Genomic DNA, 27,747 nt, shown 5'->3' with positions numbered 1-27,747 from the left:
TAGTGACCTTGGGCCCTGTCTAGGGACAGAGCATCAGCCCCTTGGGGTTTCAGTTTCAGATGGAGGCATGTCGATAGTTTAATTCAAGTGGTTCTTCATATTTCCTCATTTCTTTATTGGAATCACAGTAGACCTCTTCCAATCCTGTGGCACTCTACCTTTTTGTAATGAACACTCAAATTGTGAACCTTGTCCAGCTGTTGACTACATTCCAGTATGCAGTTGGAGACTCATAAAATCCTACAATTTCCCCCTCCTGTTTCCGGTAGATCACATACTTCCATCACTTCCTATTTGACAACTTTGAACCTGTCATTCCTGGTGCCAACCATCTCTTCTACAAAGTAATTTTCTTTAGTGAAAACTTTAGTTTATGACTTCAACTTGTGTTGATTCATCTTCATCAACCTCTCCTTACACTTTTAACTTGAGATCAATTTCCTGCTTCTCAGTTCAGGGCTGTAGTTTTGACAGATTTTTAGTGGGAAGTTACACAATATGGCTTTTGTGCTAGATGTTTACACAATTCAGTATGGGGGTTATGAATCAAAGATTAAGAAGATATTGAAAATACTGGGGGCTGTATCTCACCAACCCCTAGAAATTACAGTCCTGGCTAACCATTGAGATCAAATTTGCATTTATAAATATCATCTTTTTCAAGGTTCCTTTTTACTTCTCTTGTGGTACAGGGTATGCTATGATGTATGTGATAGATGCCATAAGCTGGTTTGATGGGAGGATTCTAGTTTCTAGATGTCAGTGGACAATGGTCACATCTTTCATACAAGTTTCAATATGAGTATGCACAACAGTATTATTTTCCTTTCTTCTGCAGAAAACAATGGCTAACAAATTTCATGATAATGAAAATATCCAGACAATTTTCTTTGGGGATGATTATTGACTTACATTATCAACAATGAATTCATTTGATGGGAACACAATTATCATTTTATAGAATAAACAGTTTATCATACCTACTGCACATAACAACAAATGAAGAAAATAAAATATGATATGAAGACATGTCAAACAATTATAAATGCCCTTGATTTTAACTACATTTTCTACTGCTGGACTGGTGGGTTAAAGGTATTATTTTGCTGAGTGCAGCCAGGGAATGCGACATGAGAAGTGTGGGTATGGAGAGCAAAAGAAACAAGTGCTAGGAAGGAGAAATGCACTTGGCAGTAAACGAGGAGAGTGTACAAGGCAGTGTATAAAAAGGAGAGAAGGATGGGTGCATATTAAAGAAACACAAGGACTTCAAGGTATCAGAAAATAAGGGGACCCTGATGCTTAAGATTAATTAACACTCTCGTTCTCAGCTATGGTGCAAGTCACTACCCTGCTTGATGTCACTCGTTCTGGTGCTGAGCTGCATGAATTCCACCAATACTCATTTTTGGGGATATTATTCCATTATTTGTAAAAACAAGGAGATATACCCTTTTTGTTATGTTACATAAATTCAATTTTGATGCTTTCAATGGAAATTCACTGTGAAAAAGTGAGGGAAATGTGAGGGAATACCAAGGTTTTCATGCACTTCATTATGAGCTGGAACATTTACTATTAGTGACAATATCTAAATTGTGTATGCTCTACTGAGACTTTATGTGCCTCTAAGGTGCTTTTATGGAAATTAAAATATATATGGCTGTAAAGTATGGATCAAGTTTCATGGGTGTTCCTGTTTGGCACCATACAATTTGAGAAAACTATCTACAGATAATTATCACTCAGGTGACATGTGGCAACTCTTACCTAGATGGTTGAACCCAACTGTAAACAAAATGCATATGTGATGCATATGCATAGTACCCAACTTGAAGGTATGTACAATACACATCAAAATATGCATGAGAGCACGAGGACATCAAAGCTGTAAAACAATGAAAATGCATACATGCATCTGAAATTAATGAGTGTTAACTGATTTCAGAGGCGCTTGGGGATAATACAAAGAAATTCAGGTATACAATAAACAGGTAAACTTTTGAAAAGAGGCAATGGAAGTGAATGAAGACATGAGAGGGATATTCTGATAAGCTTCGGAATTCTAGAGAGGAAGGGAGCCAGAATTAATGAGATCGAGATGGGTGAGAACTAGATGAGGAAAGGATGTGGGGGTGAAAGTGTGTATGTCAGGGAAGGGCAGAATGCAGTACGAATACTTATGATGGGTAAGGCACCAGGGGTAGATGGTATGATGGGTGAAATGTTACATGAGTGAGGGAGGACCCCATATGGTTATATGGTTGCTGAGGCTCTTTGAAAAATAAGGGATGGGAGAGGTCTGGAGGACTGGGAATGGGCTAGCACGGGAACACTACAGAAACACGAGGGTGATACAACAGACTATAGAAACCACCAAGGAAAGGTTATTGCATGTACTAGAAAAGGTGTATCACAGGGTACTAACAGATGTGAAAAATATCAAAAGGAAAGTTGGGCAAGGATGAGGGAGGAAATATAGGTACAAGGTGCTCACATCAAAATAGACTGGACCTTAGGAAAAGGAGAGAAACTGTACAAGTTCTTCAAGAAAATTCAAGACAGTGGAAAGGCTGTATGAATGAGATATGAAGGACATGAAGAAGATGCATGACAGGAAATGAATGATATTTCAAGGACTTAGAGGAGGTATATGGCAAGGTATTGGAAGGCTCTAAAAAAAAATCATGGACTTGGAGAAGATATGTGACATGAAAATGGAAATCTCTATGATAGATGTCAGTAATGTCAGGGGTGAGAGGGAAGTTCTTTTGGGTAACAAGAGCATACATGAAGGAAGCATTCTAAATACAAAGGAACTGGAATGGTTCCACAATGGACTGGAGCTCAAATTGCGGTGTGTTGTATCCTGGTGGTTGTTTAATGTAAACATGGACAAGATTCTACAATTACTGGAGGTGAGACGCTTGGGAAATGATGTCTGAGTAATGGGTAGAAACAGGAGACAAAAATACTGATCATGTAATGATAATTGTTACCTTCAGTTTTGTTAGGATTGAAACCTGCAACCCCAAAGTACCAAGCAGTGGTCCTTAGGACCTCTCACAGATCTCACGAAAGAAATATTGGACCATTGTCTGTGTTGTATTAGTATAGGTACATTTCAATGTCACCATTTGAGGAAGAAGGGGGGAGGAGGAGGAGAAAGTGGAGGAGGAGAAAGAGGAAGAGGAGGAGGGGGGGTGGAGGATAACCAGTTGCCAGCACTCCTTATGTAAACACATGGAGGAAAGATAATTTAGTCAAAGTTGATGAGAGAGAGAAATCTTGGGCCCAGTCTGGAGATAGCGCCAGCCACCCTCGGCTGTACCTCTAGATGGAGACGAGGGTGTTGACCGGATTTAAAGACTAGAAATGGGGAGATGATTCTCTTCAACATCCATCTCATGGGACCACCATTACCAGGTACACATCATTGGTCCAAAGTGCTAATAAAATATAGGGTAATATTGGGGCAAATTTGTTGCACAGGGTAATAATATTTGCACAAGTTTGTGAGCAAATAAAGCTGCATGAGTGTTGAAGAGCGTCAAGTTGTATGAACTGGGAAGGAAGAGAGACAAGAATGACAATGAGGATAAAAAAAAAAAGTTGTACGAGACAAAAGTGCTCGGGTAACTAATGGTGGATGTGACAGCAGGTTGTGGGATGAAGCAGAGTCACACATGGCATGGTATGCTGTGGGAGCCTTGACAATGGTATGAAATAGAAGGAACACATCAAAACAGGTAAAAGTGAAAATGATTACAAGTACTGTTGACCGCTGCTGTACAGGTGTGAAACATGGACACCACATATAACTGTGAGGAGGATGCTGAAAATATAGATGAACTGTTGGAAGAATGAATATGAACTAAGAGAACATTTCTAAGATTAGGTGAGTGGAAAGAATGTGAGCGTGGGAGATAAGATAGAGGACGCTGGTGCTGAGATGTATTGAATATATGGAGAGAAGAGGAAGAACATGGATGGTGAAAAAGTGTATTGGTCAAAGATGGAGGGAAGACGATGAGTGGGCTGTTCAAGAAAATCCTGCTTGGAAGATATGAAAGACTGGTAAGAACAGGGGAACGAGTATGAAGGATGCACAGCTAAGAGCAGAAACGTGAAGTGAGCGACAGAGATTATAGAAAGCTCCCTTTGGACAAACTGCTATGAGGCAAGTCAAGAAATGCAAATGGATATCTGTGTGCAAGAGGGGCACTGAGGGTCAAAATGGCTGACTGAAGGGCTTCTTGTGTGGTAGGAGAGTTTGGGATGCTGGAAAGGGGAGTCTACTTCTTGCCCAATTCTTAGAGCCTTCTTTCTGCTAAAAAAACAAAACATATATATACATCTATTTTTACAACCTTCCAGACTTTTCCCTATACAGATAAGAGAGCCTAACAATATGGGTCAAAAGAAGAAGTCCCTCTTCCTTCATCACATTTCCTATCAAAATAGGGCCCTACTATCACTCATTCCTGCCCTATGATGCTTCAAGTCACAATACCAGTCCTCCATTCACAACTGTACTTGGCTCATTAAACTGTCTGATAATGACCAGAGCCCTCTTAGCTACTCACTCCACTCTACTTTTGCCTTTACCTCCTCCACACACTCTACCCTTCTTGTAAAACACTCACACCTTCAATCTAACTACTCTTGGGGCAACCCACGTGTCTGCTCTTCTCCACATCTGACAAAAACAATTTTTTTTTTGTAAATTCTCTTCCCACTGCCCCACATGCCCAAACCATGTCAGCAAACCTCAATCCATCTTACTACCCAACTTAACCTTCTACACAATCACACACTCACACATACACAAACACACATACATATATCTATATAATTATAAATACACAAATACAATTATGCACTGAAACACAGATACACATATGCATATGCACATATATTTATAGGTGCATACTCAATTTGGCTGATAATTTGCCTTTTCCTGCTCATCCACCAGCCCAACTCCAATAAAGCACCATCATTCACAACAAAAACAAATCAAACAATATAATCTTTTTCAAACTTCATCTCAATGCTAATAATAATTACTGTATTCCACTAAATTGCATTTTGTGACTAGATTAGGTGTCTCCATCCTTATCTTCATTTTAACTATTAGTAATAATGTGTACAGTCCCAACTCCTCATTTCTATTAAAATGAGGTTTCTTACTTCTCCTTGTTGTTCACATATTTCACAATTCCTTAAACCTTCAAGAAAACTGAAGGCAAAATACCTTTTCCTTTAACATAATCTGCCATTGCTTCCTCCTCTTCATCAAATCTAAGATCATCATCCAGTCCTTTAGGCTTGCCTCTAAGAAGATCCAAAACACAGGTACAAGTGACAGTATACACCTATAAAACGCCTATACAGTACCATAATGTATGCAAAAGCTAACCACTAATTTCATGCTGTATCCTATTCTGCACAACACATTTGTCCTGTTTATGTTTACTTACATGTAACTGTATAATACATTATACTTGGTCAATATTGATGCCACACAGGTTTGCTATTACACTACTGTGGAAACTTGAAGTTGGCCTTTGTTATGCGTTAACTGCATCTGTACTGAACGTGTCTTGTAAATCTGATAAAGTGCATTTAGAGACTTCAGTCTATGAAGGAAAAACAAAAGAAAAAATATACTCAGGAAGAAACTACACATGCAACAATATGCACTTTTAAGATCAAATCCATTCAAACGGATATCTTCTCTACGATCCACTTTTAGAGTGCATGTCACTATCCGGTGGTGTATTTTCCCGAAAAACTGTCTCCGCAATCACTTGTGTTTCACACTCAGTAGGTGCAGCTTTTTTGGAAGAGAAAGTTTCCATATTTGCTACACTGCACTCAATCTCTAATCTCTCTTTACTCTGTCTATCTGCCTCTGAAGGGTATAAATTCGACTGGATATATATGTTGGGTTCAATGTGCATGTCTTTTATTGTTTCAGAGTCTTGCAGAAAAGGCTCCTTTTCATTAACATTTAACATTTCTTTGTTGGGAGAGGCATCACAACGGTGCTCTCCATGTTGCATGATTTGGACCGGCATTGCAATGTGATCGTTAATACGTTCCTGGTGGCCATCAGAAACCATAATTTCACATAAATCTGAAAAATAAATAAAAAAATTTAAGTATGTCTACAGATCCTAACATTCAATAAATCTTGCTTACGAAACTAATCTACCTATTGCCATGAACTTCACACATCAACTTCGCAAAATCTCCATTATGTGCTGCTGTCTTATCACTAATTGTCATTAACCACTTCAGTGAGAGTTATCTCCTTGCTGCTCAGGTTCAAATCTTGTCAACACCTCTACTTCCATTTGGAGGTGCTACTCTTAGGAGCTGACACTTGACCTCTGGACTGGGTCTAAGACCTCTATCAGCTCATACTACATTTCCCCCACCTTTCAACACAAGGAGCGCTGACAACTAGAGACCGCCCTCCAGCTACGACTTCCAGGGAGCGATGTAGAAACAGACCCACACTAATGAGCGTTGCTCCTTTCCTGTATGCTACAATTAGGTAACTACTAACACAAACCACCCATCAACATCCTCACCTCCAAGAACCCTAAGAGAATGTCACTTGGTTGCCCCAAACATGTCCAAGATCTTTTTTCTATAACTTCAACTTTGTTTCTCTCACCTTTTCACGTGCAAAATGCTGGGAGGTACCCTAATTAAAACTCATAATCTGATGGTGTGTACTTTTAAAACTTTGCTTAAACATTATAATTAACGTAACAATATGTCACAACTGTGTAAAAATATAGTAAACTGGCAGATTCAGAATGTATATCTGAGATATATCATTACTTATGCATGATTTCTCATTCTCTTGTTTGCAAGCTCATCAAAAATTCTCACATATCCCATATCCCTTCCTTTCACCTTTTTTAAATTTCATCATGGAACACAAATTCGTAACAAAGAAAGAATCAGCTTAAATGTACAACAGCCGGCCTATCCTATAACGTCATATATGGAGAGAAATGTACAAAATGGCAATCACATATAAAAATCTCCAGGATCTCATTATGTTAAGGTATAAATGATGCATCAAAGACCTCATTCCCCCTCATATGGGGTGGTGACTGAGTCAAAAACAAACACCCAAACCACTTACACGACCTAATATAAAAAACACTGCCAACTCAAAATCTTCCAATCACTGTAAGAAGAGTTTATAAAGAAACATATTGCACACATAAAATATCTATGGCTCTTTACAAATACCTCAAGAGCCATTAACTGGTGTAAGCAAGGGTCCTAAAGACTGGTGATACATCCAGAAAAGCTGCAAAACAGTGCTCTAATAGGCAATGTGATTCCATCTACATAACAAACCTGTTGTGAACAAACTACAATGGTTTGCTTTAAAGAGAAAAGCCTATGAGAAGATATATCGCAAAAGGCTTCGGTGGACTGCAAGCTGGTAGATTATAATACATGGCAGCACCTATACTCTGTCCAAAGCAAGCTGGCTAAGATAATTTTTCTTATCATTACTGAATAATCTATTTACAATTTGATCCTAGCTGCTGCAAAACTATTTCATTGGTCTCCAAGTAAACCCTCTAGTAACAAAGAGTAATCTTGGTCAACTCCTTTCAATACTGACAGGATCATATATAGTTTTTCACAATCTTCCTAAAATTAATGTACATATTTCTTCTAGAGCATTATTCCCCCCCACAGTTTCTTACATTAATAAACTTCCTTTAAATAACTTTGGACAGACTATAAGTAGGTGTCTGAGGGAATGAAGTAAAATAACTGACTGAAGCAAATCTGGATACAGATCTGGTAATCAGTTCAACCAAGTCAGACTGACAAGAGGAACAGCTTTTCCACAGAATAAACTGTAAGTCTTTTCACTTCCTCTGATGATAAAAATCAAATAAACATCTGAATAACAGTGATCTGAATAATAATAATAATAATAAAAAAATAATAATAATAAAATAAAAAATAAATAGATAAAAAATTGTAATGAGTGGATCAGATTTTTCTTTATATAACTTAACCTCCTGGATTTCTTTGCCCCCACCAGCCTCCCCCCAAATATTCCTATCAATGTTATTCATGCAAACCTTTCTACTGTGCATAGTGTCTAATTTACTACTTACATAATGTTGACTAAAGGGTCGAAGAGAGAGGTGGGAGTGGGGACTGCCTTCAGCTTTTCTATCCTTTCCTTCTACTTCAGCCGTATACTCACACAAATATAGGAATAACCTAGTTTTAACCCTTTTGTTGTGGATTTTGGTTGTAAAATCCACTGTCAATTTGCCCTTCAAAAACAAAATTGAAACTATGGTATTTTATTTCATTTTATTTTTTTTTTTGTCAATAATACCTTTAGTTTATAGGAATAACTTCAGGTCTGGTTTTAATATGTGGGATCATTTTTCCCCAATATCAACTATATAAAAAACAAATTAAATTTATGGAAATCATAAAAAAAAAAAAAAATAATAATAAAGTAGCACAAACATGTGAGTATATACCCAATATTCTTTTTTTTCTGTAATGTTTGAAGTGAATTATAATCTATTCCCAATAAGTCTTCCAAGTTGGAAATGGAACTACGGACTTATCTAACTACTGACACCCATAGAGGAAGCACTTGTCAATGTTTGACGCTTCACCTGAAGTCTAGTGAGCTATCGCATGTTTCAAGACAAGGCTAAACTTTTTTCAGATTGTAGAAATCTGATTATGCATAAAATAACTGCTCACTATTACAATACTTGCTAAAATTTCATTTGCTTAGTAAAAAAAAGAGAAAAAAAAAAAAAAAAAAAAAAAAAATATATATATATATATATATATATATTATATATATATATATATATATATATATATCATATATGTATATATATATATATATATCATATATGTATATACATATATATATATATATATACATAGTAATTACTGAAACTTGATTTGTCCTTATACCTTCTGAAACTCACTCATACACACACAGCTGAAACAATACATGAATTCAAATCCAAATATGACAATCAACAAGTAAAGATATAGACCCAGTTGGAACCATACATGTGTCCGAAGCTATGTATGATAAATAGGAGAGTATGAAGGAGGATCCCACAATGTTCTTCCTTTCCTATATAACACAATTAGGCAAATACAATTAATTAAATACATATACACACCACACATAGTGTTAGAGTTCAATGTTCAGTTTAGGAATCCATGACAAAAGAATAAGAATGCTTATTAAATGAATTAATCACACTTAATGCTGAACAAATATAAGAAACTGATCAACTAAGAGGGGAAAATAAAAAGATTAAGATGGAATATAAATCAGAGGGTAAAGATATTTTGGCCAAATGAAATTAAAAGAATATCAGTTGAGAAGAACAAATGGGATAGAGAATGAAAAATGAAGCAGAGGGAGATCATGGAACAATTTAAAAAATAAGAACAGGAAAATCTTGAGAAAGAAGAGGTGAAAATATTAAGCCAAAGAGAAATGCTTGTCAAATATGTAATAGATAAAAGAAAAAGTGGCACAATCTGAGAATGTTAAGAGAGCCACATGGCACCAAGTGAAGTCTGCAGACCCTCAGGGATCCAAGACGGGGGTCTGTCAGAGCCATCTGGCAAAGCTGGTGGAATGTCAACCAAGTAGTGTATATCCAGTGGCCATCAGGAGTGTATGTATCATGAGTTGTTGGGTAAAAAAGAATTATTTTTATTATCTTTGGATAAGAAAAGATGTGACTGAAGAAGAGAGAATGAAAGATAGCTTGTAAATAATACCAAGGAAAAAATTACCAGAGATAAGTACAATTGTTTTCTTGGTAAGTTTTAAATCAGAAACTAAGGAAATAGTATAAAAAGAGAGAAAAAAATAGCCCAGGGTAGGAAACAATGGCAACTAAAAGAGACATATGTTGATGTAGGCAGTATAATGTCAACAATGTTAGAAACTGGTTCCTTGTAAGCAAATGAACCAGGTACAGTCTGGTCAAGTCTAAGCTACCCAATAATGTTCATATCCTACTGGGAAATGGTATATATAGACTCACAATGATTCAGAAATGACAAAATGGGGGAGTGTTGATAGTAGTGAAGAATGAAATGCATCTACATACCAAGGGCTTTTCCCCCCTTACATGGGAGGTAGCCATGTCAAAAGGCAAGTACCTACTCCCACCCATTCCACTCCCATCCATCACCCTTTCTTACCTATCATCTTAGCTCCTAATGGATGACAGTATCCTCATCTGGGATATTGGCTGCATGTTATTATGCAATATAATTTATGCAGTAGCATCCAACCCATACACTAAAAACCCACTGTTGATTGGATTTAAGAAAAGAAAGGAAATAACAATTTCCGTATATTTCAATCACTTGCTGTGATCCTCTTCAGTGCATAAATTGGGACATGGCAAAAATCATATTCAAATCAAAATGTAGTTTTAAAAGGAAAATCATTGAATCTTCTTTGATTATCAAATGGGCAATGGTCACCTGATTATATAACAACCTTGGCAGTTAACAAATTACTTCCTTCTATTGTAAAAGTGGACGACTTGCCACAAAGCCCGTGCAGCAACACAGACGTTACCTGATATGTCATGTCCATGTTCCCTCACTCCACCCCTCTCCTCTGTATATAAGATATATGTTTTCTTTTGTCTTTGTATTCTGCTGAAGAGGATCACAGCAAGTGATCGAAATATACTTTAGGGCCTATATGGGGTGTCCCTATGGACCAGAACCACATATTTTGTCTAAGTTAAAGGCAATTCTTACTCAAAGAAATTATGTTACTTTATTGTACTGCGACTATCATTCCATTATGCTGTCGCCCCTCCTCTTAATACTCTTGTACCACTTCTTTGAATATATATTTCTATTTTTGCCTCTGTCCCCTGTGATGCGGGGAAGAAAGAATACTGCCACTGAGTCTTCCCACTCGGGTTGTAAAGGCAGCTAAAATGGGACAGAGTGATGGGACAAGGCATCCTGCTCTCTGTAACCCTGAAGGATACATTCCTCGAAGTCAAAAAAGAATGAAATAAGTGGAAATGTGATAGTGGGTAAAGTTAAGGCTGTGGTGATGAACTTGAAAATAATACCAAAGAAATAGATATGACACTTCAAGGTAGTATACAGATTTTTTTTTTAATGGAAATAACTATTTCTAGGAAAGGAATGACCAGTGACAATATAATTCTGGTGGGTGATTTTAACTGTAAAGAGGTGGACTGGGAGAAGTGGGAAGTAAGTGAAAGGAGATATTCTTGGGGGAATAATTTGTTAATGTTTTCATTGATAACACAATGACTGGGTGGCTTGGGATGGGAAAACGATAAGGCAAAGAAAAAAAATAAATAAAAAGATAAGATGCTTGAAGGAAAAAGAAACATAAGTTTCTGTAAAGATGCATCAACTTTTAGAATAACCTAAAATAGGATATAGTCCAATGAAAATACTTAAATGTAAAGGCAAGTTTGATTAATGAAGATAAAGAGACACACCATGACTATACATCTTTTCCTGTACAGTACAATTAGGTAAATACACCCACCTGTCCACACATTCATGCATACATACGCACACAAAAATAAACAACAACTATTCTATCTAAACATTCTATATGAATGGCTATCTTATAGTAGTCCCTGACCAGAGAATTATACTATCTGATATATAAGACCTATTATGGATTCCTTACCTTCTGTAGGTGCTGAGGGACCATCTGAAGCTGAGGGTTCAATGGATGGGTGCTTTCCATTACCTATATGAAAATCAATTACCACTATCAGTAAAGGGCCACTGAATTACAGACTATAAAATTATGATGGTATTTACCATAGTGTACAATGTTTTCTATCTAAAATTATGGAAATCCTCTCAATAAAAATGCAATATCTTTTTGTAATGTACTATTTACTTTTGCAATGTACTCATTTCTTAAAAAAAAAAAAAAAAAAAAAATCCTGATTTCAAAACATAATTTGAACTGGAATTACATGAACAACAGATATAAACGGGTTATTACAGCAAAATACTCAAGGTCTACTCAGTATGTGAAGTACTTACGGGTTGGGGACATGAAGGAGGGGTTATATGCTGAGGAGTTGTGGTGATGCATTTCATCTTGCTGGTTGAGGTTAAGAGGGCAGGACGGAGAGGGAGGAGTTACGTGTTCACATAACGGAGTTAAAAACGGACTTGAGGCGCTGACCTTGCGCAGGGACATAAAGCCCATTGGATATTTAGGAGCATGAATCATTGGAGCGATATTGGTGTGGCCTATATCTTTGATTTGTTCCTGGGCTGGGGCATACGAAAGGATGGTTGTGTCTGTGCCATATTTGGTCTCTTGTGTTGGGCTTAAGGAATACGGTAAATTATCGTTCTCGTGCTTTGAGCCTATAACATCGTTAGGATTGATGGGATATGGTGGTGTAGGAGGAAAAGTTGCGATAGATTTAATCTTTGGAGAAGACGTGGAGTATTCTGTTTGTGGAGCAAATGTCTCCAATGGAATTGCTGAGACAGAATCTCTTGGGTCTTCATTAAAAGATGCTGTATCGCCACCATAGGTGTGAAGAGGCACAGTATAGAATCGGCTCATATACTGCACTTTACTGCTCCTGTAAGTGTACAATATTTCCAGTTATTTCAAATAGACAGATTTATTTCCTTTATATTCGAACAGAATACAAAAAAATTATATTCGCAGATTTATTCATAGTTTCTCAAACTCTTGAAATTTCACCCAAAAGACTATGCAATTTAACAATTTGAACATCAATGATTCCTCAGATAAAGTTTCAACATGAATTCACATTATCTGAAACATAATTGTACTTTTATATGAAAACTAAATACAAAAATAACACCTACTTCTTGACCAGACGGCACAGCATGCAAGTCCAGAAGGCAACAATGAGCAGCCCTCCAAAAACCCCAACCGTGACAGGAGCAGCCACTTTCACCTCTCCACAATCACACGTGTCTCTGTCTTCCAAGTAAAAGCATGCCCTGAAACCAGAGTGTGGATCAACTTCATGAAATAAAATCTAGATACACAAGTTCCTGAAAGAACCTAGAAGATAACATACATATACCAAGGGCTTGTCCCCCCTTACATGGGAGGTAGCCAAAGTCAAAGGCATAATTCCATTTTCACCCACTCCCTCCCTCTTTTCTTGGCTCCTCCTGGATGACAGGTCAACCCTGCACCTTGCCCATTGCCCTGGGTCAGAAGCAATGCAGCAAGGCACATATCATAACATAGAAGATAACACAGCCCATGCAAATACCATACACAAATTCAAAACTAGGTATGATAGTAGGAGAAAAAGAGATGGGACCTCTAGAGCAGAGCTCTATTTTTTGTACATTACAACTAGGTACCTACAGATCACAAAAACTCTCCCCATTATACCATCAAGTTCTGTATTTTACCAGATATCCCCAGAAATAAATCCAGCAGAAAATTAAGTCAAGGTACAAGAAGGAAGAGCATTAACATACCCATGCTAAGATCACCACCCTTCACGGAAACAGTACCAGTACAGAACTAGTGGCAAAACACAAAATGCTCAAGTTGTAAACACTAAATAGATGACCCACAATGTTATTCTAAACTGTTCTGCACTCACCTCAAAGAAGTCCACAAAATCTCTTCACTAAGTGACATACATACATATACCAAAGGCTTTTTCCCCCTACATGGGGGGGGGGGGGTAGCCAAAAAGAAAAAGGCATAGAAACCACTCCCACCCATTCCATTTCCTATATATTCCACTCCCCATCACCCTCCTCCCTCCCTCCTATCTTGGCACCTCCTGGATGACGGGTCATCCTTGCATCCTGTCCACTGCCCTGGGTCAGAAGCAGTGTTGCATGACACAGCACAACCACAGCAAGGCTGCTTCATAAATTTGGCGACGCCCCCTCTCCATCCCCTCATGCAGAAAAGGAGAAAACGGGGAGAACTCCCTTTGGGCTGCATCAATTTTTTTTTTTCTCATACATACTTCCTTAACCCCCATCCCCCACCCACTCCCCCTCATGCATCACAGCATCATCTATACACAACCCCTCTCCATTCACCCCTATCTTCTGTCCTCTCCCATCCTTCCTCCACAGACATTCCTCTCTTTTGTAATGCCCCTTTCACCCCATCCATCCATCTCATCCTAGGATGCCCCCTCATATTCACTCCTTCCACACTTCTTTTACTAATCTTTCTTCACTCATTCTTTCCATGTGTCCAAACCATCCTAATACCCTTTCATCAACCCTATCTCCCAGTTCCCTTTCCACCCCTGTTCTCCTCCTCACCTCCTCATTTCTCACTCTATCTAGCCTAGTAACCCCTATCATACTTCTCAGACATTTCATCTCAAACACATTCAAACTCCTTCTCTCTTATGTTCCATGTTTCTGCCCCGTACAATGCTGTTGGCACAATCACTCCTTCATATAACCTCCTCTTAGCACCCATTCCCAGATGTCTATTTCTCATTATACTTTTCAATCCACCAAGGCATTTACTCGCTTCTCTCAATCTACATTCTACCTACACCCCCCACTCCTCCCTTTCCTGCCACATTCGCACCCAAGTATCTAAAACTATCCACTTCCTCCAGTCTTTCACCCCTAATGCTCACCTCCAGCCTGCTATCACTCTCTTCCCTTGTACACCTCATCACCTTACTTTTACCCACATTTATCTTCAGCTTCCTTCTTTTACACACCTTCTCAAACTCTGTCACTAACTTCCTCAATCCCTCCTCTGATCCTGCTACAAGCACAGTGTCGTCAGCAAACAACAACTGGCTTACCTCCCACTTTTCTCCATTTTCTTTAATCATCTCCAACCCCTGACCCACTACCCTTGCGTTCACCTCTCGCACCACCCCATCCATGTAAAGATTGAACAGCCAGGGCGACATAACACTAAGTGACACATGGGGCAAACTTGTGGCCATGCCCAGTTCTCTCAATGTTATGCCTCTCATAAGAGAACTTGTGCAACAAATAAAGTGACTGAACTGTTAACCATGCACACATCTACACCACACTTTACTACTATATAATTTCAAATTGGAATGACTCAAAATGACTGTGTTTGGAATATACTCACAGGGGGCAGGCACACTGATTGTTTTCAAGACAGAAAAGTCCATCAATGCAATCCTCGCTTGTTTCACAGTACACACCCGGCTTCACTTTGTACTCTGCCAAAATATTATGCACAACATTCAGTAACACAAAGATTAATTTGAAATATCTATGATATATGTATGGAGCCCTACACTAATAACCTTTCATGCTTACTCTTCTCTTTTAGTCACTTCTTCTGATCTGATTCTACTTAGGAGTAAATCTGGAAATTACTTTTTTAATCTTACACTAAGCTTGTTTAAAAATGTACTGTACCTATATTTATGATAATACCTTACATGAAGAAACACATCTGATTATGTTATATCAAATCAAATCAAAGGATATTATGAGCTTAAATGGAAAAGATTACTTCCCTGTCAATAGCCACTGGTGCATTTCAAGGCCAAATATTGACTAAACATAGCTAAGCTCACCTGTTATGTTATTGATGGCAACATATTCACTCCGTGGCTCACACACATCCATCTCAAAATTGAAGTAATAATCACTGAAATGACAAAAATAAATAAATGCATACACATACCAAATGACCTCCCTGTTTTATACTACATTTTATGCTTGAAAAGATAATTTCAATAAAATACTCACACACACATGCATACACCATACGATACCAGTATCTCCGAGTTCAAAGCAGATCTTAAAACATTACCCACCTCTCACAGACGCACTTGTTTTTTACGCACTCCAACCCCTGACTGCTGTTGCACTTGAAAACAAGCTCGAGTTCAGCAGATACAAAATGACAATATCTTGAAATGGATCTCATTTCAACTGAAAGAAAACATACAAGACATTTACATTAACAGCATCAATGACATGAACCAGTGGAAAATGTTGACAAGTAAGATTAATTGAACAAAATGGAATAATGTGATCAAACTGTTATTCATCTCCAAATCATATAAATGGACTAAAAAGGTCACCTTGTTGGCACTTGTTGCTGGCCCTGATGTAATCACCATAAAAAGAATCTTCACATTGGCACATACGACCAGGGGCTGCGCAGCATTCAGAGGAACCACAGGTACAGCAGCGCTTTGATGAATCTGTAAGTAATTGGTGATGTACTTTAAAGGGATCAAAGACAAGTACAAATGGTGGTCCTACAAGATGGACATCAAAGAGAATCATCTCACTGTTGGCAAGCTTCAAAACTCAACACCCTCGCCTCTATCCGAAGGTGCAGCCCTGAGGGACTGACACTCTCTAGACGGAGCTTGCAACCTCCCTTTTAACTCCAAATTATATCTCCCATTTTTATCCAACTGAGTTCATTATGGATCAATAGGTCTCCAGTCATATTTATAAACTGGTAAAAGAAACTGCTCCAAACACAGACAACAGCTATGGAAGAGTCTAATGACCATAGGAACTTGAGGCAACAATTATTATTACTAAATGTTCTAAAAGTATGTTCAGATCTATATCACTAGTAACCATGTAGTAAGCGCTGAAACTATCAGTTGTTTTAAAAAACGATTATACAACTTTATGGATGGGGATGACAGGTGGTGATGGATACGGAGCTGCCTAATGTAGGCCTTATGGTCTTTTGCAGTCTCCTTTATTCTTATGTTCTATGTTCTTATTATGGGGACGCCACACTTCTTGTAATGGACCTGTGCTGTAAAGTCATGAATCATCTCTGAGAAAGGAACAAAGTAGGAAGGAGGTAGGAAAATTATGTATTTCCTTAATTGTTTTATATAAGAAGTATATAGATTGAGGTCCTGTCAGGTTCTGGTGTTTTTCTAATATCTAAAGTTTCCAAGTGTGTACTTCCTTCATTTATAATTTCTTTATCTTTTAACACAAAAATCTTGTTCTCACCCTTCTCTGCACAGTCCTTTTCCTTGGTAAGAACTAATAGGAAACTTTTGTTTATTATATCAGTCATAGTTGATGTATTATAATAAACTCTTAGCTCTGAGACCACTTCTTTGTCTCAATTTACAAATGACAGACTTAAAATTTGGTTTCCTCTTTGCACATCAATAATACCCTTTTTAAAGTTCAGCTTCCTCTTCTGATTTTGATATTAATTTCGAGATAATGGGGTTTTAACTCCTATTTTCCAATTAAGACACCTCGTTTTAAATTTTTGTTTATGGTTCCGGCTTATGCTATTTCATCTTCTAGGCTATTCTATGAGTTTATATATTTGTATGGAAAACCCCATTTCTTAATATCCCTCAGACTTGTATCCTTTTCTTCAATTTGTTCCCATGAACTCCTGATGCCCTACTGTCCCAGAGTATGTGACCTCTGTAAATTTAGTCTACCCATTTGTGACCTGAAAACCACAACCAAGTAACTTTTCTCCATTCCTTCAATGACAGCAGATTTAGGGATTCTTCTCTTCCCTCATAAGGTTAATCTGCAAAGGATGAGAACCAATTTGGTCAATAATCTTGGTATTCTCTCTCTTTTTTTCTGTATCTTTCACTTTGTGTTTTTAAAAGCTGCATATATGCTTGCACATGTCACCCTTGTTTGCCTGATAACTATTTTGCCATGTTACTTTACTCATTCTCCTGACCCTAAGGTCATTCTATGTAAACTTATTTGATATATTTTTCTTAGTCTGCCTCTTGAAACTCTACCCTAAATATTCATGGTCCTTACCCTTCTACACAGTTAACTTCTCCCATTCTCCCCACATGCCCAAGCCACATGATTGTCCACCTTCTTATTACCTAGTCTCATTCTTCTTAAATTTCCATTCACAACCCTGTTAACAACTTCACACATTCAACCGTGCACCACATATCCACATTCTAATATGCCTTGGCACAGTAACTGTCCTGTGTTTAAGCACCCGATGGGCAGCCTCTTAGGAAATTCCTCCAAGGTTTAGAGGTCTTGCTGCAATACTCGGGGAGAAGCAGCTTGGCAAAGTGCAATGCTTTATACCCTTTGATCTGACCTGAACTCCAGCCAGTCCCATTCCTAAAAGAACACACAAAAGGAGGCTGTTGCTCATCTTTTTCTTGTCTGTCAAACATAGCACAGCAAATTTACAGCCCTGTATCTTTGACGTCGCTAACATCAGCAGAATTTCATGAGTATAAAGTGGTCACACAACAATACACTGTGTGCAAAATTGTCTGTAACCATGTCAGACTTCTCTGCTAGATCAACTTCAATGTTCACAGAAGGCAAGTTTCATGTCTTCTAGGACAGTAATTTCTTTCAACTGTGATGAAGATACCATGACCACTGCATCATCACAATGCTAATCAGCTCCTGCAAGACAACACTATAACCAAGACAATGTATATGATGACATTACATACCGTTACTTCTGCTCAGAACTTAACATATAATGACACAAGTAACATAATTTCCACCTTTTCACATTGAAAAATAAGGGTGAAAAATTAGTATATTTTATCTATCTTTTTAATTATTAGCATTGAGGTCATTTGATCTATTACTCTAAAATGGGAACTTACATATATACTAAAACTGCCCCAGTTTGTGGTGTTCTATTTGTCAACATTTTAATGTCTTCACTACTCAAGTATTTTGAACTGATGACAAACCAGGCAAGAATTCCTTGTATTATTCTGGCTGCCACCAGACTGTCTTATTCATCTCTGAGGCACCTTAGTACAAAATGGGTTAAGCCTCCTGTTCAAATATGATAGTATAAAAGACGTGACAGTGTGACATACTATGCTAAATCTATAACAACTGTTAAGTGTTGTCTAAGAGATATAACTATATCTTACATAATGTCTCTCTAGATAGAATTTATATAATCAGACTGCAGTAATATTATCTTCTTCTTAATACTAAATTCATTCATACATTGTTGAATGATAATTATATGAATGCACTTTTTTTTTCTTATTTCACACATGCATTAACCCATTTCTGTGAGAAGGTGGAGAGTGTATATATTTCCAATACCTAAAAAGTTCTCATTGAATTTGTAAATTGTGCATTTTTTTTTAGAATGAATCAATAATTTGTACACAAAAGGAATTAAGGGTTTAAACTTGTAATATTACTAATTTGGTTATCCATACTAACCAGCTAATACTATATGAAAAAACATACAATAAAATAATATGAACTTAAGAAATACAAATAATGTAATTGTAATTTAACAAACCTTTTAATTGACTATGTATACTGTATGCTCATTTGTAAAACATAAAGGTATTTAAGTCTTTAATACACATTTAAATGGGGACTTCTATGGACTAATGGTACTACTAAGGGAACATGAATAATATATAGTACAAGAATAATACACACTAGGCTACACACATGAAAAGGGGCAATAAAATTTAAGTAAATTATATCCTCACTCAACTGACGAGGATACAATGGTAGGGGATTACATGTCTTCTTGTGAATAACTTTCATGTACAAGGCATGCTGGATAGGATAACGAAATGAATATTTCAATTTAGCTTGAGTAACTACTATAGTTACCTGAGGTATTAATACTATGAATGGAAAGGTTGCATGCAATGAAATATTTAGTTTACCTGAATCTGACAGTCCAACTGTTGTTTGCTGTGACAAAATTACGCAAGTAAAAAATAGCGATGCCATTTTTTTCTTCCTCATCTTAAAGTTTCTCATAATTCCTCTTTCACTAAATGACACGTGCATCTTGTTAACTAATATGCATAAATGCAAGATTTGTGATTAGCGTATTCCTGTTGCATCTCACCGTCCCTAACAACCGCGCCGCGGTACGGCTGTCATCGATCTGTGTTTACTACAAAAGCAGATTGTAGGGATTAACTAACTAAAAAGGAGTTGTATGTTGAATGTTATTCACAGATTTATAAAATCTTATTTTAATGTTATCGAATAAAAATACATTTGTCTTATAATCATTATATTGAATAATTTATTCACATGATTTTTTTCTAAACAAGTTATAAAAAAATATGACCCTTACAAAAGGACTGATATAAGGACACATCCGATTAATAAATATCAAATATCAATTTTTGTAGTAATAAACAGTATATTAGCTTAAATACCTATACCTGGTGTTGCTATGGTTACGGGTAAAGTTTACATGGAAGAAGTGAATGACACGGGCGATGCTAAATACTTCCAGAAAGCTTTTATAAATTCATAATTCTATCATATGCATTTAACGGCGTCCAGAAATAAGTTAACATAATTGCCACTGATACAATTTTTGTTAATCTTATAATTATAGCCCATGTATAAAGTTAACATTGAAACATAAATAATACCAAGCATAATTCCTTATGTATGATCGTACAACAAGGTTGGAAACTATCTCAATATCCACTGTCAGTTCAACGCAAGAATGCGTTAGGTGTGGGAATAGCGCAGGTGTTACTAAAACTTGCCCAAGTAGCAACATAATTACGTGATCCTTTATCGGGGATTGTGATCGTTTGTGGTGAATTTAGTGCATGTTATTATTTGAATTTAACCCCGAAGCTAGTTTTGGCGATTTAAATTTAGTTTTGGGAACTACAGACGCTAAGAGTTATATGCATAGTTGCATTGAAAAAGCAGCCTACCATGGCTCAAGGATTTCAACCCTTCAGATAAGCACAATGCAATCTGAAATATATAAATTCTTTTGATATCGTGTTGCACCACGTCATCTGTCGACAGTCACTCTAAGGTAAGCGATATTATTTATATTCCTTCTTTTTCTCAACCATGCATTACCGAACTTGTGCCTATGGTTTCATTGGCACTGATAAGAATATTGTAGAAAAATCGTAATATTGTCCGCGTTTTTAAAATAAATTGTAGTTATTATTATATACTTATATTTGTGTCGTCCTTTGTTTTATTTTACAGTTTATTTTGACTTAAGTTGATTTGTTGTGTTTTTGTTGGTTGACATTGTTGATATAAACATAGTTTTGTTTATATACTACATGCACGTAATTATGAAATGCAGCCGCATGGTTTCGTAGATACGAAGCGAATAACTTGGAAGGTATTTCAAAAAATTAATAAAGTCTTGGATGATGTCAATGCATGCAGAACATTTTGTTTTTTGTGAAAAATTTGAATTTCCTTAAAAATAACGTGATCTTTCTATCATTTGAAAAGAAGAAAGGCGATACATAATTGTATGTTGTCAGTATTTATTACAAAGATTTGTCCAGATTCGGTCTGACAGTAGCCTGAATAGAATTATATGAAATGCTTAATTGTACAGAGGGATGGGGTGGGTGGAGGTACCATTAAGTCTTTCAAATTTGACTTAATTAAAGCAATCTAACCAGAATAAAACATGCCAAGTGCGTCATTTGCTCGTATCTCAGGGTTGGATCAATTTGTACCGCTTCTCGCTGGAAATCACAGTACCGTACAGTCGTGTACCAAGAAATAAAATGCAACCTAACACCTTTACCGTAAAGGTACCATGAAAATGGATGAAATCGTATACCTTGGATAGGTATACGATTAAATTATATTTTTTTCTCGAAAAGGGTTCAAACAAATTAATAAACTAACTTTGAGACAACTATAATATAAATACCATTAGTATTCGAAATTGTACCATAATGCGTCTGTTTTTAGTAAAGATAGACTCTGAATGAGGTTAATCGCGTTGTGTTTATCGGTTAACTTTTAAACCCTCTTGGCTATGTTAGGGTCACCACACACGCGACTAAAATCCCCTGGCGTTATCCTGAGTGAATAAATAGCGACACTCAAATTCCATCACGACACGATATTTCACACGCAAAACTCCCATAGATCAACATCAACGACCACAGTGGCCCAGCCCTGACCATTAATTCGTCAATGAATTGATTATATAATTAATCATTCCACCAGAGTTATATAAAATATATCACCATCACATTATATTAAATGTGATATCATCGCATCATATAAGATGTATTATCACATCTAGATATAAGGTATAACCAGTAATATGACCACGCGTCGACATTGTGGTGAGTAAGAGACGACTTTAGCCACCCCTCCCCCTCCCCCTTCCACCTCCCGCGCTCACATGTCAACACAAAACGGCCGCTTGCTCCCCCAGCAGAGCATGAACACGGAAATATCAGGTGACAATCAACCGACACCATAGTGTGTATTTTTTGTGTGATATTATTGTATCACATTTTTTCTTTTTAAGAGTATTGAATGTATAATCAAACTAGAAAAATGTAGTGGCACATGTGTGAATCACGCAGAAAATCCACTGGCGGAGTGAAAATTGACTTCATTATTTCGGCATCAAACTGCAGCCCTCTTCAATTAAAGTATTTTACTAAGGAGGGCTGCTGTTGACAGCCGAAATATAGAAATCAACTTTCTAATAAGTTTTTCTTTCACTCCGACATTGGGTTTTCTGTGTGACAAGGATATAGATTAATTTGAAACTGTACACGAATTTGAGGCGAGGTGTGACGAAGTGGAGAATAGGAGACGGGATCCTACGAGCGTTGTTTTATTCCTGTATATTACAAATAGGTAAAAACGCACACCGTTTTCTGCATACAGCATGAAGTGACTAATTGGGTAAATGCAGCAATAATATTCCTTTTGTGTGTAAATATGATTGATGGATTAGGTAGCAACGCAAACTTAGCTGATGACGATGCCAAAATCATGAGAACAGTGAAACAGGAGGAGGAATGTAAAATGACACAGGAATATCTAAATTTAGTTTAAGAATAGAACCAGGAGTGGGAACTTAAACTCACTTCCAAGAAATACACGGTGGTATTCTTAAAAAAATCTTTCCCTTCCAAGTATTTATATAAGATTTATATAAAGAAAGAATATTTTTTAAGAATACCACCGTAAGATTCTTACGATGGTATTCTTAAAAGAAAAAAATCCCTTCCAAGGATTTATATAAAACTTGTAAAAGGAAAGATTTATATAAGGAAAGAATTTTTTAAGAATACCACCGACAAAGCCTTGGGAATGGGCCAAAATGAAAAAAAAAAAAATGATAATAAAAAATCAAATAAAAAGAAAGGTAAATGAAGAAGCTGAAAATCATGTAAATAGAAGAATGAAATTATGAGAATAAAGGAGACTACAAGAGACCATAATGCCTACACTAGGCAGTTCCATGTCCATTACCACCTTTCATCCCTTTCTATAAAGTTATCTAAACATTCTCGTAAAACATTCAATTGTTCTATCTATCGCCCTCCAAATGGTGACTAAGTGTATTCCATTCTGCTGGTAAACCAGTTTTTAGCTATTTCCTTCTTAAATCTAAATTTGTTCAATTTATAAATCATATCAATAAAATAAGGAAACAATTGAAAAATAATAATGAATCCAAATGTGTCAATCCATTTTACGGATGAGAATGTGAAGACAACAAATGAATGTTTGATCTGACCCAAACTGGAATACAAACAGAGGTCTGGTCATCACACACACATGCACACGCACACACACACACACACACACATACACACACACACACACACACACACACACACACATATATATATATATATATATATATATATATATATATATGTATATATATGTATATATATATGCATATATATGTATATATATATGTATATGTATATACATATATATGTATATATATATTCAACAAGAACCCACTGTGTTGGATAAGAAGAAACGAAATAGACGATATCCAACACGGTGGGTTTTTGTTGAAATTTACGAATGTGTTACGAAATTACTTTATATATATATATATATATATATATATATATATATATGCGCTGGTACATTGCATTCCTCTGAAGAAGCATAGAGCGAAACCGGTCAGGAATAACCTCAGAAACTCGGAATTAGACCCGTGACTTCTTTTTCCACCTTCATATATATATATATATATATATATATATATATATATATATATATATATATGTGTGTTTTAATTACCCACTGTCGGAGAAACAAAGCAAAAGAAACAAACGTCTAGTATTCCGAACTTTATTTCCCTGTGGTTTCTGAATGATCATTTAGTCACGCGTTTTTGTGATTATCTTTGCATATATATATATATATATATATATATATATATATATATATATATATATTGTAACGTAATATTAGATATTACGTCATATGTGTAATTATGTTATAGAATTGTGTTCCTTTGTATTACATAACTATGTTCATATTTCTTGTCTATGTATGTATTGTAACAATGTTAAGCAGTAACGCCCGTCCACTATATGTAATCTTGCCTACGTGCGGAGAGAGGTGCGCACTCTTGTAGAACAAACAGACAAGCGAAATCCTGAATAGTTCGGAGCGCACAGATTTGACAGTTACTAAATAAGTAGATTGTTCAAGCGAGTCGAGGGTCTTAAAACTACCCATGTTGACGTGTGTTAACCTACCCTCCTCCCCCTCTTTCGCTCACCCGGAAGTATCCCGCTTCCGGTCCAATGGTATATAAGCGGTGGAAATCGCTCACTCCTCGTCATTTTCTCGCATATCTTATCTCTTGATAAAAACTGGAAGTTTAGACTCATGAGACGATTGGTGTGAAGTGATCACCCTTTTTGCCTACATTACGTGTCTGATATACATTGCATTACTTTATACTTATATTTGTACTTATTACTTATTCTGATACATGTTCCTGATCTCTTTGTACTTAGATAGTACCATATTGTATACGTATCTTGTGTTTCTTATTTGAACGATAATTTCCATATTCTTATAATCATGTAACGGTCCCATTGACCCTACTGCCCATTCTCTTTTGTGTTGATTGCCTGTAAATATTTTCCATATTAATAATTTCGTTTACTAGTTTTATCGCTAGTTTAATATTCCTTTCCTGGAATCTTCTTTGTTACCTTTACTTCTAGTCTTACGAATTATCTAGGCCCTGACCAGATAGTTCAGTCCTACAGTGGCTTCTAGAAGTGAGCTGGTTCTTAAGCACTTATCCGTTATACGTAACGTCTCTTCACTAACCAGCCCGCCCGTAACAATATATACATATATATATCGAGGGCAACCAAAATGATCCCAAGCCTGGTAGAGAAGGCACATGAAGAGAGACCAGGAAAGTTGGGACTACCCACATTGGAGGAGCGAAGATGAGAGGACAGATGAGATCGCAGCAATATATTAATAAATAAATAAAAAGAATCACTGGAGGACGTTAGGGAAGATTAGCTTTCCACCTAGGTGCATCAATATGCGGAACACGTTACAAGATGAACTGATACAGGCAAATATTGATAAACTGAGATATACATGCACACACACACACACACACACACACACACACACACACACACACAGTACACAGGCTTATGCACAGGAGTGAGGTGTACCCATAGTATACATTAATCTTTTTAAACTTGTAAGCCAAGAAATGGGTTAAGAAAGTTATAATCTTTTTGTAAAGATATATTTGTCCTTCAGCTAACAATCCTGGAAAGACAAGAAATGACGAAAACCTGATTTCAAATAGATTCGAAATTTACATTTCAGCAGTGAGGATTAATCTGAGAATTGAATGTGTAGTTTGACAGCCGTGAAACTATCGATATCTGAATCCAGCCCGAACTGTCGATATGACGTCATCAAGACAAGACTTTCATCTCCCTTGGCGGCGCGGCGTCGTCATCGTCTTCGTCATCGCCCTGTCTGCACGTCGCCATCGACAAGTAGCCTTACTTTCGGGTCCAGTGAGCTATTCATGTCCAACGATTGACGTCATCGGTGACGTCATCACACCAGCTTTTTATTATGTCCATCTTTATGCTGGTCGACTTTGTAAAGGGAGAATATACAGGGTCTGTCAAATGTCACATTTTACTTACGTAGGCTTGAACTGCGCTGTTGTTGTGGGTGATTTGCCTTTCGTATTGTCTCGACAGATCCCTAAATACATCTTTGACGGTGTTTTACTAATAATGGTGGTGATACGAGTATTAATAACAATAATAGTGATAATAATAATAATAATATTATTATTATTAATAATAATAATAGTGATAATGATAATAATAATGACTACTTCGTTCAAAGGATCATTCTATTCGGGAGAAGTTGGGTTTTGGTCTCAAATCGTCTATACGTCCTTCACTCGTAGGGTCTCGTTCCCCTGAAACCACATAAAATTGGTCAGAAAGTGACAGAAAAAAAAATTGTCAACATATTGGTCCGTTACCGATGGAGAAAATGTCGACATTTTGGAAGGAGCTGTCGTCCGTTTTGCGTGTTCTTGGTATTGGAGCCCTGCGTGGGTCGTACCCCGGGCCAGTGCGATAGCAGTCTGTCCTGCATAATAGAAAAGTTTACTCTCTTCCGTTCGATGGCGGCCTGTGCTCCAGGTTTTGTTTTGGGATCGGTTTCTGGAAATTTGTGCCAAACTCGAACGCACCACAGCCAGTCAGCCTCCTCTAACGCAGCGATCCATTATTCGTGAAAATGCTGCTTTCATTAACGAATTTGAAATTTGTAAATAATATATAAAAACTGAAAATAGGGGAGTTAAAGCTATGAAACAAAGAATAGCAAGGTTTGCAAAAAAAAAAAAGATAAATTTTTGTGGAATAAATGAAAAATAAACACAAAGGTTAAGAATTGATGTTTTACTGATGTCGCTCAACAAGAGACAATATCAGTGTATCTTGTAAAATTAACATCAGCAATGGATATAGGAAATTAACAGAATATTTACCTGGGGGTCTGAGGAGAGAAACTGATAATTATCAAGACTCAAATGTTATCATTACTGATTATTATTTTAAGTCACGATTCGTGAAGATCGTAAGTTACGATACGTGAACATCACAAGTTACGATGATTGAAGGTCGTAAGTTACGATTCTAATACATCGTAAGTCACGATCATTATGATTTTAGCATCATTATCATTACTGAGCATTGCGATTTATACTTTATGAGTTATGGAACTTAAACATAGTAATGTGAGGTGTTTGAGCATTCTAGATTTTTGGGTATCAGTTGTTATCTAGATTTGTAATTTGTGAGTCTTATGAGTCTCTTGACTCACAAATCAAGGTCCTTCTCCTCGTCCTCCTCCTCCTCTTCCTCATCACCCGAGAACGAGCCCAGAGTCCTTCTCCTCCTCTTCCATCGATCAAGACTTTTCCTCATCAATTAGTCGAGCCCAAAATCATCCTCCTCCTTGTCCTACAACCACACCTAAACTCTCAATCCTCCTCCTCCTCCTCCTACACTCTTCTTCCTCCTCGCCTTACAACCACACCCTCTTCCTCCTCCTCCTCCTCGTCCTACAACCACACCCAAACTCCTAATCCTCCTCCTCCTCGTCCTACAATCAAACACTCCTCCTCCTCCTCTTTGTCCCTCAACAAAACCCTAGGCTCCTCCTTCTCTTCTTCTTTCTCCTCCTTCTCCCTTCACCTCTTCCTCCTACTTGACCTCTTCCCTCTCCTTGACCTACGGTCGAGCCCAGGCTGTTGACACCAGGTGCTTTGGCTTAGGCTAACTTCCATCACGGATCACAGGCGTTCCCCTCCCCCCCACCTTCCCCCTTCCCCGCCCACTTCCCCAGACCCATTGT

At 37.1% G+C, this 27,747-nt stretch overlaps 2 protein-coding genes across 3 annotated transcripts in view; one reads left to right on the top strand and one right to left on the bottom strand.

Annotated features, from left to right (window-relative positions):
- Nucleotides 1-687: 687 nt before the first annotated feature.
- Nucleotides 688-19,965, bottom strand: LOC143028174 (uncharacterized). 2 transcript variants are annotated; one of them, XR_012966690.1, is made up of 10 exons: nucleotides 19,740-19,965; nucleotides 16,161-16,283; nucleotides 15,891-16,008; nucleotides 15,648-15,721; nucleotides 15,191-15,284; nucleotides 12,940-13,077; nucleotides 12,130-12,686; nucleotides 11,762-11,824; nucleotides 8,169-8,333; nucleotides 6,001-6,139 (listed from the first exon to the last, which is right to left on the bottom strand). XR_012966690.1 is itself a non-coding variant. In XM_076189915.1 (9 exons), exons 1-9 carry the CDS (start codon nucleotides 19,864-19,866, stop codon nucleotides 5,739-5,741), a joined length of 1,695 nt encoding a protein of 564 aa, XP_076046030.1. In that variant the 5' UTR covers nucleotides 19,867-19,965; the 3' UTR covers nucleotides 688-5,738. The 2 variants fall into 2 exon arrangements, 1 of the variants encoding a protein (XP_076046030.1); XM_076189915.1 differs by lacking the exon at nucleotides 8,169-8,333 and having other exon boundaries at nucleotides 688-6,139.
- Nucleotides 19,966-20,544: 579 nt separating this feature from the next.
- LOC143028173 (uncharacterized) overlaps nucleotides 20,545-27,747 on the top strand; it is a 56,454-nt gene continuing 49,251 nt past the window's right edge. The window contains exon 1 of the mRNA XM_076189911.1: nucleotides 20,545-20,872. The gene's annotated coding sequence lies outside the window, so the exon portion shown is untranslated. The remainder of the gene's footprint in view (nucleotides 20,873-27,747) is intronic.

Source organism: Oratosquilla oratoria, chromosome 9 (genome assembly GCF_046742065.1).
Source record: "Oratosquilla oratoria isolate Oo_2021 chromosome 9, ASM4674206v1, whole genome shotgun sequence".
Taxonomy (NCBI): Eukaryota; Metazoa; Arthropoda; class Malacostraca; order Stomatopoda; family Squillidae; genus Oratosquilla; species Oratosquilla oratoria.
Note: the sequence above shows the minus strand (reverse complement) of the source record. Positions and strands in the feature narration are given on the sequence as shown.